Source organism: Gymnoscopelus microlampas, assembly GCF_963454915.1.
Source record: "Gymnoscopelus microlampas genome assembly, chromosome: 16".
In the NCBI taxonomy this organism is placed as follows: domain Eukaryota; kingdom Metazoa; phylum Chordata; class Actinopteri; order Myctophiformes; family Myctophidae; genus Gymnoscopelus; species Gymnoscopelus microlampas.
Genome location: NC_139953.1, coordinates 34,072,016 through 34,084,955, shown reverse-complemented (window position 1 = coordinate 34,084,955; position 12,940 = coordinate 34,072,016). Strand labels below are relative to the sequence as shown.

General features: G+C 42.6%; 1 protein-coding gene across 1 annotated transcript; it reads right to left on the bottom strand.

The window, feature by feature from the left end:
* Window positions 1-11,846: 11,846 nt before the first annotated feature.
* LOC311062621 (gamma-crystallin M3-like) lies at window positions 11,847-12,398 on the bottom strand (the record flags this gene model as incomplete). The annotated part of the gene is made up of 1 exon (XM_084081795.1): window positions 11,847-12,398. One exon carries the CDS (start codon window positions 12,396-12,398, stop codon window positions 11,847-11,849), a length of 552 nt encoding a protein of 183 aa, XP_083937921.1.
* Between the last annotated feature and the right edge of the window lie 542 nt (window positions 12,399-12,940).

Sequence of the window (12,940 nt, the reverse complement as noted above, 5' to 3'; positions counted from 1 at the left end):
TTCCCCTCCATCAGGCGCACCGGCTGACCAGGGGGAGGCAGTATAGAGACCAGGATTACTACATGTTTTTTTGTGAGGGTCTAGGCAAACTCCACACAGAAAGGCCTGGAGATCGGGTATTTTAAGCACGCGACACTGCGTGTGCAACTATGTATAAATCAGGCTTAAGACATCCAGAATCCACAGACTAGGTTGAAATCCACGGTCAGACTCAGGAACAGCTTACTCACCATCTACCACAGTCAAATATTTTTCGGTAAGAAAATGTTTTCTTTAAGTTTGAACTCAAATGAATTCATGACAGACAGTCCGCCCTATGACGCCAGTTAAAGTTTAGTTCCTCTCTGCGGCAGTGGCCACATTTTCCTCAAGCTACAGTATAGTGCCAGTTGCCAGTTGAATACCATTATGCTTCCAACCCTTCTGTTCTGGCTTTGCCGTAGATGTGCCTAGTCTGCCTGCTACTGTTGTGGACAAATCCTCAACACTGCTTAAGGCTGCGGCATGCTCCTTTGTGGAAAGTTTGGCAAGCTAATAAGAACTAAATGACGGCATTGCAGAGAATACAAACAAACCCATTGCCTTCGCAAAAGTTTGTTTCAGCAGCTCCTTGCACCTCCGAAAAGATTGACAGTTCGGCCTATGGGATCTGTTGTCACCGTTACGCTCGTGGGCTGTGTTGCCCTGGTTACGGTGTACCCGCAGGCTATGGGTTTGGGTTCAGTAGCCTAGTGACAACAGTAGCACAGGCTGAGGCAGACCTGGCTCACTAGTTTCAAAGTTGTAAAAGAGTCGAGGACTTTCATTTAGGAGCCGTGTCCACACACACACACACACACACACACACACACACACACACACACACACACATCCTTTTATGAGCGGAGGGCCACTATGGATATCATTTTCCATAGCACTTGCACGCACATTGACACGTACACTGTTCCGATCCACATTGTGTTAGCTCTTGATGCTAATTGCGTTAGCGTGTACAATGTTCCACTCATTCAATGCAACAGAGCAGAGAGTCGCCCCAATGCAGTGGTTCTCAAACTTTTTCATGTCAAGGACCCCCAAAATGATATGTATTTGGTCGCGGACCCCCATCTCAAAATATGTTGTTCCAGGGGACCCCCATAAGCAAAGATTTGAGTTACAAATGCTCGCTTAAAAATATATATATTCAAAGATTTGCACACATTTGCTATCTGCTATTTTTGAATAGCCAAAGTATAAAAGGTTAAAATGATTGTGATGCTATATTAACCCATTTTGCTGGGGACCCCCTGGAACCCCCTCAAGGACCCCTGGGGTCGTTGAGAACGAGGCGAGCGGCCTGCAGAGAAAAAAATCTCTGTGAATGACGAGTGAGCTGTGTGTGTGTGTGTGTGTGTGTGTGTGTGTGTGTGTGTGTGTGTGTGTGTGTGAGAGAGAGAGTGTGTGTGTGTGTGTGTGTGTGTGTGTGTGTGTGTGTGTGTGTGTGTGTGTGTGTGTGTGTGTGTGTGTGTGTGTGTGTGTGTGTGTGTGTGTGTGTGTGTGTGTGTGTGTGTGTGTGTGTGTGTGTGTGTGTGTGTTGTAACTGTCGGATCTAGGCAGAGATTGAGTCATCGCCGGGTATGGACTATTGGAGTATATTGTTTTAATTCTGCAATCGGCCCCGCAACGTAGCATGGACAGTTAAATGTTGGCTTAGGAGGTACAAAACTCCTATAATCCCTCTCTAAGGGACTACAAACACAACCAGAGGGCAATTCCTGAATGGATTGAGCGCACACTTTGTCCCCTGTCTGTCACCAGAAACGCCAAGTGTGTGACAAATTATGTCAAATGGTCAGGGTCAGAGGTTAACGTAAACAAACAGTGGAGGCCCAGGTGTCAAAATCACCCTTCCAGCACTGAACTGTATACAGTGAGTGGGGTCTAACGTTCAGAACTCATTGACCATATAAAACAATTTAGACCTCAGAGAACTTGTTAGGTTTCGGGCAAGCCGGAAAAAAAGTTCAACTTCGTTTGAAGTACGCTGCCAGCTTGAGTCCCTCTACTATTTGCTCCTTCGAAAATTCTGGATCTCATCTGCCCTCATGCTGTGTTCAAATGCGCAGAGGCTAGTCCCCCAAACCGCCTCACAAGAAACGGCTTTGATCGCGGCCTTCTCTTGCCAGTCTCTTGCCTTCTTTTCTCTTAACAGGTTTTTTGACTAACCTCGGTGACACTGTTGCCCGTGCCCAGAAGGCCTTGACAATATAAAAGTGCCCTCAAAAGGTTGTAGATCTTTCTCATTAACACTCAACCTGTTTTGTCTCAGTAAGTTGTACCCTTTTTTTCTTTGGAAAGGCTTACATTATGTGTGTACCAAATGGCCCTCTTACCAAAATGAAACATCTTAAACAGACAGCCGATCCACACAGATGAGGTCATTGTTTGAATTTGGCTTAGCCTGAGCATATCTCTCTCCACTTGAATGACTTTTCACTAAACAGGAGCCAGTGGCACGTTGGATTAGTGCCGAAGATCGCAGACGGCATTATCAAAAACCGTGAACATCAAATTATTTTCCGCTTCAAAGGGGGGGCCACGAAACATTGAACCTGTCTGAATTCTGCTTTTTAATTTCGTCCTTGAAGGAAAACAGCTCTTCATGTCTTTGAAGCCAGCCCCCTAAAACATAACGATTTGTTGCAAAGGCAAACATGTCAACCGAGGTGCAAGTTCCTGGTGTGTGTGTGTGTGTGTGTGTGTGTGTGTGTGTGTGTGTGTGTGTGTGTGTGTGTGTGTGTGTGTGAGTGTCAGACAGAGTGAGAGAGGAATGGAGGAGAGTGAGAGAAGTGTTTGACAGCTAAAAAAGCCTGTTAACTACTTAAGGCCTATATGTGATGAATAGTGGAAATAGCTGATCTAAAAGCTGGCGCTGTTTTAGAGAATTCTGAAAACCTATTCAGAAGTTTTTGGACTTTTGAAAAAGAATTGTCGAACATTTTTTAAACCTTTCCCTGATAATGACATGCCCAAAGTAGGGACACCAAGCTTAAAGTTGTTAAAGAAGTGTGTGTGTGTGTGTGCGTGCGTGCGTGCGTGCGTGCGTGCGTGCGTGCGTGCGTGCGTGCGTGCGTGCGTGCGTGCGTGCGTGCGTGCGTGCGTGCGTGCGTGTGTGTGTGTGTGCGGGCACACGTGCGTGCGTGTTTGTTTGTTTGCGAGGCAGAAGGGGGAAAAAAACAAAAAAACGCATGAGAGAGACATTAATCAGCCAAACAACGTCTTCACATGGTGAAAGAGAGAGAGAGAGAGAGAGAGTAAATCAATGGCAGCACTTGACGTTCACTTTCCCCTGCTCTCTCATGACTCCTGTGAATGCCTTCAATGGTGTCTAAAGTGATTATGAAGGGGATATTTGGCAGATGGCCGTGCTTCTGCTCCTGAAAGGGACATGAATGGAGGCCGTGGTGCGCCCTCTCCCTTGTCCTCTTGTGATCTCTCCTCGGGGCACCAGACGCACAGGAGGGGATGCAAGGTGAGGACAACAGCTGCAGGGAGACTCACCCGGCAGTCCTTTTTTTAAAAAAAAAGGTTGGCTTTTGTTGGGTGAGAGCCTCTGAACTTGGCAGATTCGTCGTCCCACCCCCTGCTGTGTGCTGTGAAAAAGCACCGTATATCCTTTTGGTCTTCACTGACATGATGCCCGGTTTGGAGTTTAGATGGGCAGCCCTGGCAGTAAAAGTACGTAGTGTGATGCACTGCAGTGGTGTAAAGTAACTAAGTACATGTACTCAAGTACTGTACTTAAGTACAATTTTGAGGTATTTTTACTTTACTGGAGTGTTTCCAATTTTCAGTACTTTTACCTCTACTCTCACACTACATCTCAAAGGCAAATATTGTACTTTTACTCCACGACAATTATTTGAAAACATTAGTTACTAGTTACTTTGCAATGATCAATTATTATATTATAAAACATACATTAAGCTCTTTAGTCCTATTTTATACCTAGGCTATTAGAAAATAGCCGTCTACAAGCTCACAACGCGTTGCATCGCGATGCGTTGTGAGCTTGTAGATCGAAAGAAAGAGAGAGATTTGGTGTTGAGGGGAAAAAAGGACCAGACCTAGTATACAGTAGAGCAGTGGTTCTCAACCTTTTCAGGCCGTGACCCCCCAAAATAATCATATTTGAAATGGGGACCCCCAAACCTGACAAGCACTTGGAAAAGTAGGGGTTGAGGCATTACATTTTCAGTTCCACAGATTAATATTGTGAAAATAGCAGATCTACAACATTGTGATGTGCTTGTTTTGTTTGTTGTGATCGGCTGTGATCGCCTTTTTTTCAATTTCTTGGCCTCTTTCTTTGGTTTTTATAATATAGTTTGTTGATTACTTTTGATGCAATAATGGTCTTTTTCTTTTCTTTCTTTTTGAGGTATTAAAAAGGTCTTAATGGCCCTTAAATTGTCACTTTACTGTCATCTGGGGACCCCCTCCAAAATCACGTGGGGATCCCCCGGGGGGGTCCCGACCCAGTTACTGTATATAGGGTTCAAATGGTTAAAGAACCATAGTGGCCTAAATATGTCATTGTGTACTCACAGCTTAGCCATATCGTAAACAGACCAGTCTGCCATTAATTGCTTAGTTTTAGAGGTCATGGTTATAATTTTGTTTGCATTTTGCTGTAGTCATTAGCCGAAATTGCATGAATAATTCAGTCACTATTAGCTTTACAAAACTGTGCAGTTAATACGCATTTTGTTCTTAAATCTTTCATCGGCTACTACTTTCGGCTAGACATTTCAAATCAGTACACCTTTTAAAATGCATGAAAACTCAACGATAACATAACCGACCCAAAAATAGCAGCGCAATAAAGTTTGGTGTGTTAGATTACTTATCTCAAGCACGTTTCAAGTCCCTGCATACCGCACTGAAATTAATGGAAAATATTGGCCTCCTCAAAGGCCAAACAAACCACAGTATGCTTTGGAAAATGGTCAGCAGTAATGTTAAGTACACGGTGAGTCGTATCAATAAGCTAAACAGACCACCGCTGTGGCTGTTTTAAAGTCTCTCACGCACACACACACACACACACACACACACACACACGCGCATGCACGCACGCACGCACGTACGTTAACACAAAATGGCCTATTGAGCTGTCTTATTCAATTCCTCAGAGACTATTCTTAACGATTGCCAGATCTCAATAAGCTATTTATGAAACATAAACAGCCTATTTCTCAACAACAGTCAGTTGGTTACTAGGACATGGACTGATGCTAATAGAGTGAGGGGGGTGGGTAAAAATCCGTAGTCATATATCGTCCACATAGCCCAGATGTTATAGGTGACCATTGTCATGAAAAACTGGGATCCCACTAGTTTTATTGGATGGGGGGAGACAGGGGAGATCTTGGTTAATCCTATAGGGGAAATTCAGTTTCAGCTTCACCCAGCTGATGGCTGTTCAGATGGTCATGATGAGCACTCGGGGGCTGTTTGGGGGGTGTCTTGCTCAAGGATACTTCTTCGACACACAGGCGGGCCAGGAGGTGAACCGGAGACCTTCTGATTAAGGATGTCACCAAAAAGTGCATCGATTTATCCTGATTATAATCATATGCACCAACTCTCCCTAACTCATTTGTCTTGTCCAGGAAATGCAATTCCATCATTTGAATGAGTTTTTTCAGTGGTGTCATTTGGATGAATATCCCACAAAGTTTTAAATACAGCTCAGTGAAAGGATAAATTACAACAATTTAGTGCCCTAAAAGGCTTATCAAGGTACACTGCCGAGAACATATCATTTCCAAATTGCGCAATTGATTATATACGCGATTAAAGCTGGCTCTATAGGAATTCAAATCAAAACATGACATTATTGCCAAACACAGTATGTAATTAACTATAGGCTGCAACATCAAAACATGGCATTAATAGCAAATAGAGTATGTAATTAACATAACACTGCAATAACGATTTGTCTTGGAGAATCAAGTGTTGCCCCTTCAAAACACACTAATTAGGCCTAGCACTGTGAGAGGTGGGAAGCGCTTTACCTACTAATGTGAGAAAAATGAGCAGCCGAGGTCATACAAAAGACACGCCGTGACCTGCTAAGTGGGGAGCCTGGCTTTCCCACACATGCAGCCCCCTTCCCAGGGCTCTCGTTAGGATTATTGATAAGTACGCTCTAAAATTTAGTTGCCAGAAAGCTGGACAAATTCATCTGGAGCTGTAAATTAATTTGTGAAAAATATTGTGTTCTTTTAAAAATGGACACTAGCTGTTAACTAATGTTGACGCTATATGTTAACTTAAAGGTGAATTATTTTCATCTAAGGTGTAGGCTACTGTAGGTCTTCGTTGTTTCGCTGTTTTACTCTTCTAATAGTGTATCCCATATGTATTAAACTGGACTTATCGATTTATTTATTTATTGATTGATTGATTGATTGATTAGGTAGGTAGGACTGGCAGGGCATACGGCTGTGTCTGCTGACATCATCAGTATAGCCTTGGACTTTATCTTGTCGATTCTGAGATTTGTGTATCTCTGTCAGTCTTCGTCGACAACCCCAAATAACTAGATGTCAAGTGGATATTTGAGGGCCAAAGATAATGGCTACATTTAGTAGAGTGCATACCTACGGCAATGCTATGCAATTGTCAAGATATGCCATTCAGCACTGTATTTTTTCACTGGCCGGAAATCAGCTCTCCAACACTGCCATTTTGCTTGAATGAGACAATGATCAGTGGTGGAAAAAGTGCAATTGTTTTTTACTACAAGTAAAAGTATCAACACTGCTATGTAGAAATAATCTGATACAAGTAAAAATCCGGTAATCCAAATTTACTTGAGTAAAAGTACAAAGGTGTTGGCATCAAAATATACTTAAAGTACCAAAAGTTAAAGTACTCATTATGCAGAATGTCCCATTTCACAAGGTATCATATGTATAAAATGTATTCAAATCTTTGAAAATAGCAGATCTACAATATCTACAAGCTCACAACACGTTTCATCGCAACGCATTGTGAGCTTGTAGATCGGCTATTTTCAAATAGCCAAAGTTTAAATAGGGCTGAAGTGGTTAATGTATCTTTTGTAATAATAATGCAAATCTGCAAAGTAACTAGTAACTCAAGTTTTCACATAATTGTAGTGGAGTAAAAGTACAATATTTGCCTCTGTGATGTAGTGGAGTAGAGGTGCTGAAAATTGGAAATACTCAAGTAAAGTAAAACTACCTCAAAATTGTACTTAAGTACTGTACTTTACTACATTCCACCCCTGCCAGTAATGACGGGTTTGTGGAAGTTAGGGTGTTTTCACACTGTGAAAACACCCTAAAAAAAAAGTGCTGCCTCATGGAGTGTAAAATGAAAGATGCGACATGCTCCACCACAGACAGAGCTCCTAGACGTGCCTCGTCAGGGGCATGGGGGGGACTGATAGGGCTGTCACCCTTATGACATTTTGATGTGACCATTAATTGTCGCACAAATAATTGTGATTAATTGTGTTTTCGTCGTTGAACACTGGAGCATATGATAAAAAAAATGTAATTTCTTGTAGTTACAGAGGGTAGATATGGCACATAACCTAAATATACAGAGAAATGACTGGCACATTTCATAACTTAAAGGTAGGGTAAGTGATTTGCTTTGGTTAAAATAAGTGTTAAATAGCTCTATATTCTGATAGTACTCATTGCTATAGAGTGTTTGTTCAGTATTAGGAGTCTCCTTGTCTCTCCAGCTCTTTATTAAACAGAAAATGTATTTTCGTTTCAGTTTCAGTTTCATTTCCAATTTTATCCAACCAGGACAGAGAACTCAATCAGGATACAGATTAAACAAGTGAAATTGGAAGTGATGACACTAAGAAATGAGCAGACAAAATTGGAACTGGAACACTACACAAATTAAGCTTAAAAATGGGTACTTTCTCCTGATTGGCTGAGATTTTGACACCTACCGAAAAATGTATTTTCTGTTTATTAAAGAGCTGGAGAGACGGGGAGACATCTGTTACTGAACAAACACTCTTTAGCAATGATTACTATCAGAATATAGTATTTTAACCTTTTAACCAAATACTTTTTGTTTTAACCAAAAAATATCACTTACCCTACCTTCAATACTTAAAACAACTGTCATTAATTGTGGAAATAGACGATCTGCAAGCTCACGAGTCGCTTGTAAATCAGCTATTTCCACTATTTTTGAAAATGTTTTAAAATACATGAAACATTTTCAGCATGGAAAAAAAATAACGATTATCTCAAATAATTGTGACTTGGCGATTATGTAATAATTGTGACAGGCCTAGGGACTAAAATCTGTTGGATTTTAGCATTTATGTTGGAGGTAATTAAAGAAAAGAGTAAACAAAACAGAGCACTTGTTTAGCTTGAATTTGACTTCAAAACAAATATTGTTGTTGCTGGCGCCCTGGTAGCTCCCTTGGTAGAGCGCATATACCAGCTCAAGAATTGGGTTCAAATCCAGCCAGAGGCCCTTTTGCAGCATGTCATTCCCATTATTTCCTCCCCTGCCATCCCTGTGTCTCTGCTCACTGTCACTGTCGAATAATGCAGAAAAATAGGCCACATAAATATATAATAAATACTGTAATGTTCCCCTTTCATGAGCACATTTTAAGAGTAGCCCAATTAGTCAGCACATTTACTGTACCAGATAATGCTGTGGTTTGATTCCATCTCAAGATTAATTATTTAAAACAGTAGTGATTATATTAATAGTTTCATTTCCAGTATAAACATCATGGTACAAAAATACTGCATGTACCTAATTAAGTGTGCTTATCTTCTGAGTGATAAATGCATGTCATTTGCACTTACACTCTTGTAAATGTATGTAATGAGATTTTCATCAAGTACTGGCATCAAAGTTGCTCAAAATATGCAATTATTTAATTAAGTAATGCAGAAGTTTAACAATAATTTAACTCTTGAGAGTGTAAAATGAAACCAAACAGACCTGTTAGGGTCTCTCAAGAGTTAAAGATCTATAAGGGTCCAATTTGGGTACCACCAGCTCTCCATCATTTAGCTGGGGACCACCTGGAACCCCCTCAAGGACCACTGGTTGAGAACCACTGCTACAGACAGTGCAGCCATGGCCTATACCTGCAGTATGTTGCCGCTTTGAATAATGTCTGCGTTCAAAGAAGCTAAACACCTCACTCATTGAACTACAATCAGTGTCCTGCTGCCATTTGCTATATATATACACAGTAACATCAAAAACACAAACCCATCACAGCCATTTGTTTTAGTAAAATAGTAATAGAGGGGGTGCGTAGCAACCAAAACCGAGTGGAAAACGGCCTCCTTTGAGGGCCTGCACTGTCTGGAACGTCTGCTCTGGCACAGTGGGGCATGGTGGGTCTAGGTGCCGTACGTCTGCCAGCGGGGGTGGCAGGTTTGGCTCTGCCAACTCACAGGCGCACCTGCAGCAAGTCAGGTAATTAGGTCAAGGTGATTATGGGGGTGTATTTTAGTGACCTAATCCTGTTGATCTTTCTGTTGCAGTGTATCTGGGGGTGTATGCCTAGGAATCTATTTTGGCAAGCACTCTATTTTAGACCAGTGGTTCTAAAAAAAAAAGTCATGTCAAGGACAGGCAAATTGATATTATATTTGGCTGCAGAGCCCCATCTGAAAAGATCTTGTGCCAACATGCATGGACCCGATAGGAAAAGATTTGTGTCGTTAAATATGTTCATAATTATTCCCGTTCTTCAAGATATTTCCAAATTTCCAGATCTACAAGGTCACACACGTGTCGCATTGCAACACATTGTGAGCTTTTAAAATTATTAAAATGATTAAATAGCTGACGTATAAAATAGGGTTATGGTTAAAAACTGATTTTTATTTCGCTGGGGACTCACTCAAGGACCCCTGGGGGACCCCGGACCCCACTTTGAGAACCACCGGTTTGCGTTATTGTCACCTGGCAAATGAGTCGTCAGTTGTCAGTGTGACGCACAGCTGTGGAGCCTGTATGGATCTTCTTGTGGCAGTAAAGCATATTTTAAGCTCTTCTTGTGTCCATTTCACCATGGGCTTTGTGGTGAGTTGTCCCTGAACGTCAGAGGACCCCCCCCAGCAGTGTTGCCATGTCCACTTATTATAAGCGACTTTGAACTTGTTTTTTTCTGTAAAGTCGCTTGTAAATGTTGTATAGCTGCAGGTTGCATTTTTTTGGGCTTGTTTCTAAAGTGTAGTTGCTTGTAGTGACCTAATCCTGTTGATCTTTCTAGTTGCACTGTGCCTGGGGGTGTATGCCTAGGAATCTATTTTTGGCAAGCACTCTATTTTCATGTCAAGGAGCCCCAAATGAATGTATTCGTCTGCGGACCCATATCGGAAAATATGTTGCCAGGGACCTCCATACAAGATTTGTATATTTAAAATAATAATTTAAAACGTATTCCAATTTTTTTTTTTCTAAAGCAAGATTTTTAGAAAATAGCAGATCTACAAGCGTTGTGAGCTTAGTAGTTCAAATAGCCAATATATAGGGTTCAAGTGGTTCAACTGATTTTGATGCTATATTAAGTCCCCGTGTGTGTGTGTGCTCATGCGACCTATAGTTGCTTCTTTTTGGCTTGTTTTCGTAGATCATGTCTGCTTTTTTTCTCACAAAGTGTGGCAACACTGCTCCCCAGCCAGCAAGGCCACCGAGGTAGGCGTGTGGCAAACAAACTGCTACAAATCTCCAGATCACCCGCTGACGGAGAATCCTAGTGGGGCTATTCGCTACACCACCTCGCTATCCAGGGGGAGTTCCTCGTTGACAGGCTATATGGGATGGACGTGATAAACAACTTTTCACCCGGCATTTGTTATTGCCCTCCTATTATCCAGCCGCAGGTGGTCAGTATCAGATATGCCAGTTGCATAAGCTCAGGCCACGCCCACGACAAATGCCATAATCGATATTTGTCACGTACCCAGCCTTTATTTGGCCTGGGTTGGGGGGAGTTATAAAAGGTAAGGCTGTATCAGTCCTGTTTGCTGATAAGTTAGCTCTTGGGCTGATATGGCAGCTGACCAATCGGCATAAGCTAAGCCAAGTACTGCGCGCTGAACTGTGTGACCTCGCTGCTGAGTGGTCTCACCATTTTGAACATATTTTTTGAATAACAGGTCATTGCCCTTGGTATTCGAACCTCGGGCCTGGCGGCATCAGCCTCTTCTCCTATAACTACCTTGACGTGATCGTAGTGTCATGAAGAAACCTCAACGCGATCACCCATACTTTTAATATACTTGTTTGAATCGATGCCCTCTTGGATTCACGTGTGAAATAATGCGGAGGTGCATCTGTGTCATTTTTAGATGTGAGCTAAAAAGCATTATTTTACACTTTGGCTATTCAAAAATAGCAGATCTACAAGCTCATGCCGCGCTACGAGGTTGTAGATCTGCTATTTTTTGAAAAATTGAGAAAATGTGTGCAAATCTTTGAATATGTATATTTTTAAAGCGAACACTTGTAACTCAAATCTTTGCTTCTGGGGGTCCCTGGAGCAAAATATTTTGAGATGGGGGGTCGGCGGCCAAATACATATACATGTTGGGGTCCTTGAAGTGAAAAAGTTTGAGAACCACTGACATAGCAACATACGTTTGTTTTGAAAAAACTGTTAGGATTTAGAAGACATTTTGTAGAATCGCCCTCAGGTCTTAATGGGTTAATAACAGAAAGGACAAAAGTCGAGAAGCATTTTTCCTGGAAAAATTAGATTTTATTTACGTCAGTTGACATCTATAGTCGGTGGTGGTGGTGAGTCGGTCAGCTTTAATTTAATAGCAGGAATCCATGATGCGCCTCATGCTCATGAACCTGCTGCCGGAGGAGCCCATGTTCATGAAGTTCCTGTACTCTCCGGGCCTCATGTACATCATCCTCCCCCTGAAGTTGGGCTGCTCGTACATCAGCCAGTGGCCGTCCATCACGTTGCAGGACATGCAGTTGTTCATGCGGTAGCGGTCCATGATGCTCTCGCAGTCGTCCATCATCTCGTGCATCTGGCCGCCGAAGTTCTCCCTCTCGTAGATCCTCATCCGGTAGTTGCCCCTGTACATGGGGATCATGCGGCAGGAGCGGATGCTGTCGCTCATGCCCATCATGCTCATGTAGTCGGCGTACTCGCCCCTCCTCATGAAGTACTGGTTGCCCATGTAGTTGGTGCGGTCGTAGACCATGAAGCAGCCGCGCTCCACCCGGCAGGAGTGGCACCGGCTCAGGTAGGAGGACATGTCGGGGCAGTCGCTCTGGCACTCGTAGGAGCGGCCCTGGAAGTTCCTCTCCTCGAAGAAGGTGATCCTGCTCATGTTCATGTTACTGGAGGTCATGTTTTAGCGTTTCGGGGGGTTGGCCGCTAGCGATGGTATTGCTGCTGCTGCTTCTGCTGGTGTTCGAGCTGAGCTGACTACCTACCTGGTGGAAACATTCCCCTTTTTATACCTGTGTTTGGCCGGTGGCCCCCCTTTGTAAAAAAAAAAAAGAAAAAACACCCTGACCCAGCAACATGCCATAGAAGCCCATAGAGTATACAGTACATACAGTGAGGGGGTCGGTCGTCCATGTTTCAGAGCCGGTTCCCTCCAAAAAAAGACCTTAGAGAGGCGATTTTCTCTTAGAATACCATCGTACACAAAGCCTCTCTTTTGAAAGGCTTAACAAAACAATGAACTGTTACACCTTTGTACCGACTACAAAGGTCTGCAGCAGCACAGCGCTCACACATACTACCATCCCAAGGTTTGTTATGTTCAGCTCTGTTATCTTGTCATAAACAATCTGATTGTGATTGATTGATTGATTCAATGCTTTATTAAAGGGATATTTCACTTTCAAAAAAACTTTTGGTCATTTTATCATCTACTCAGGCCTT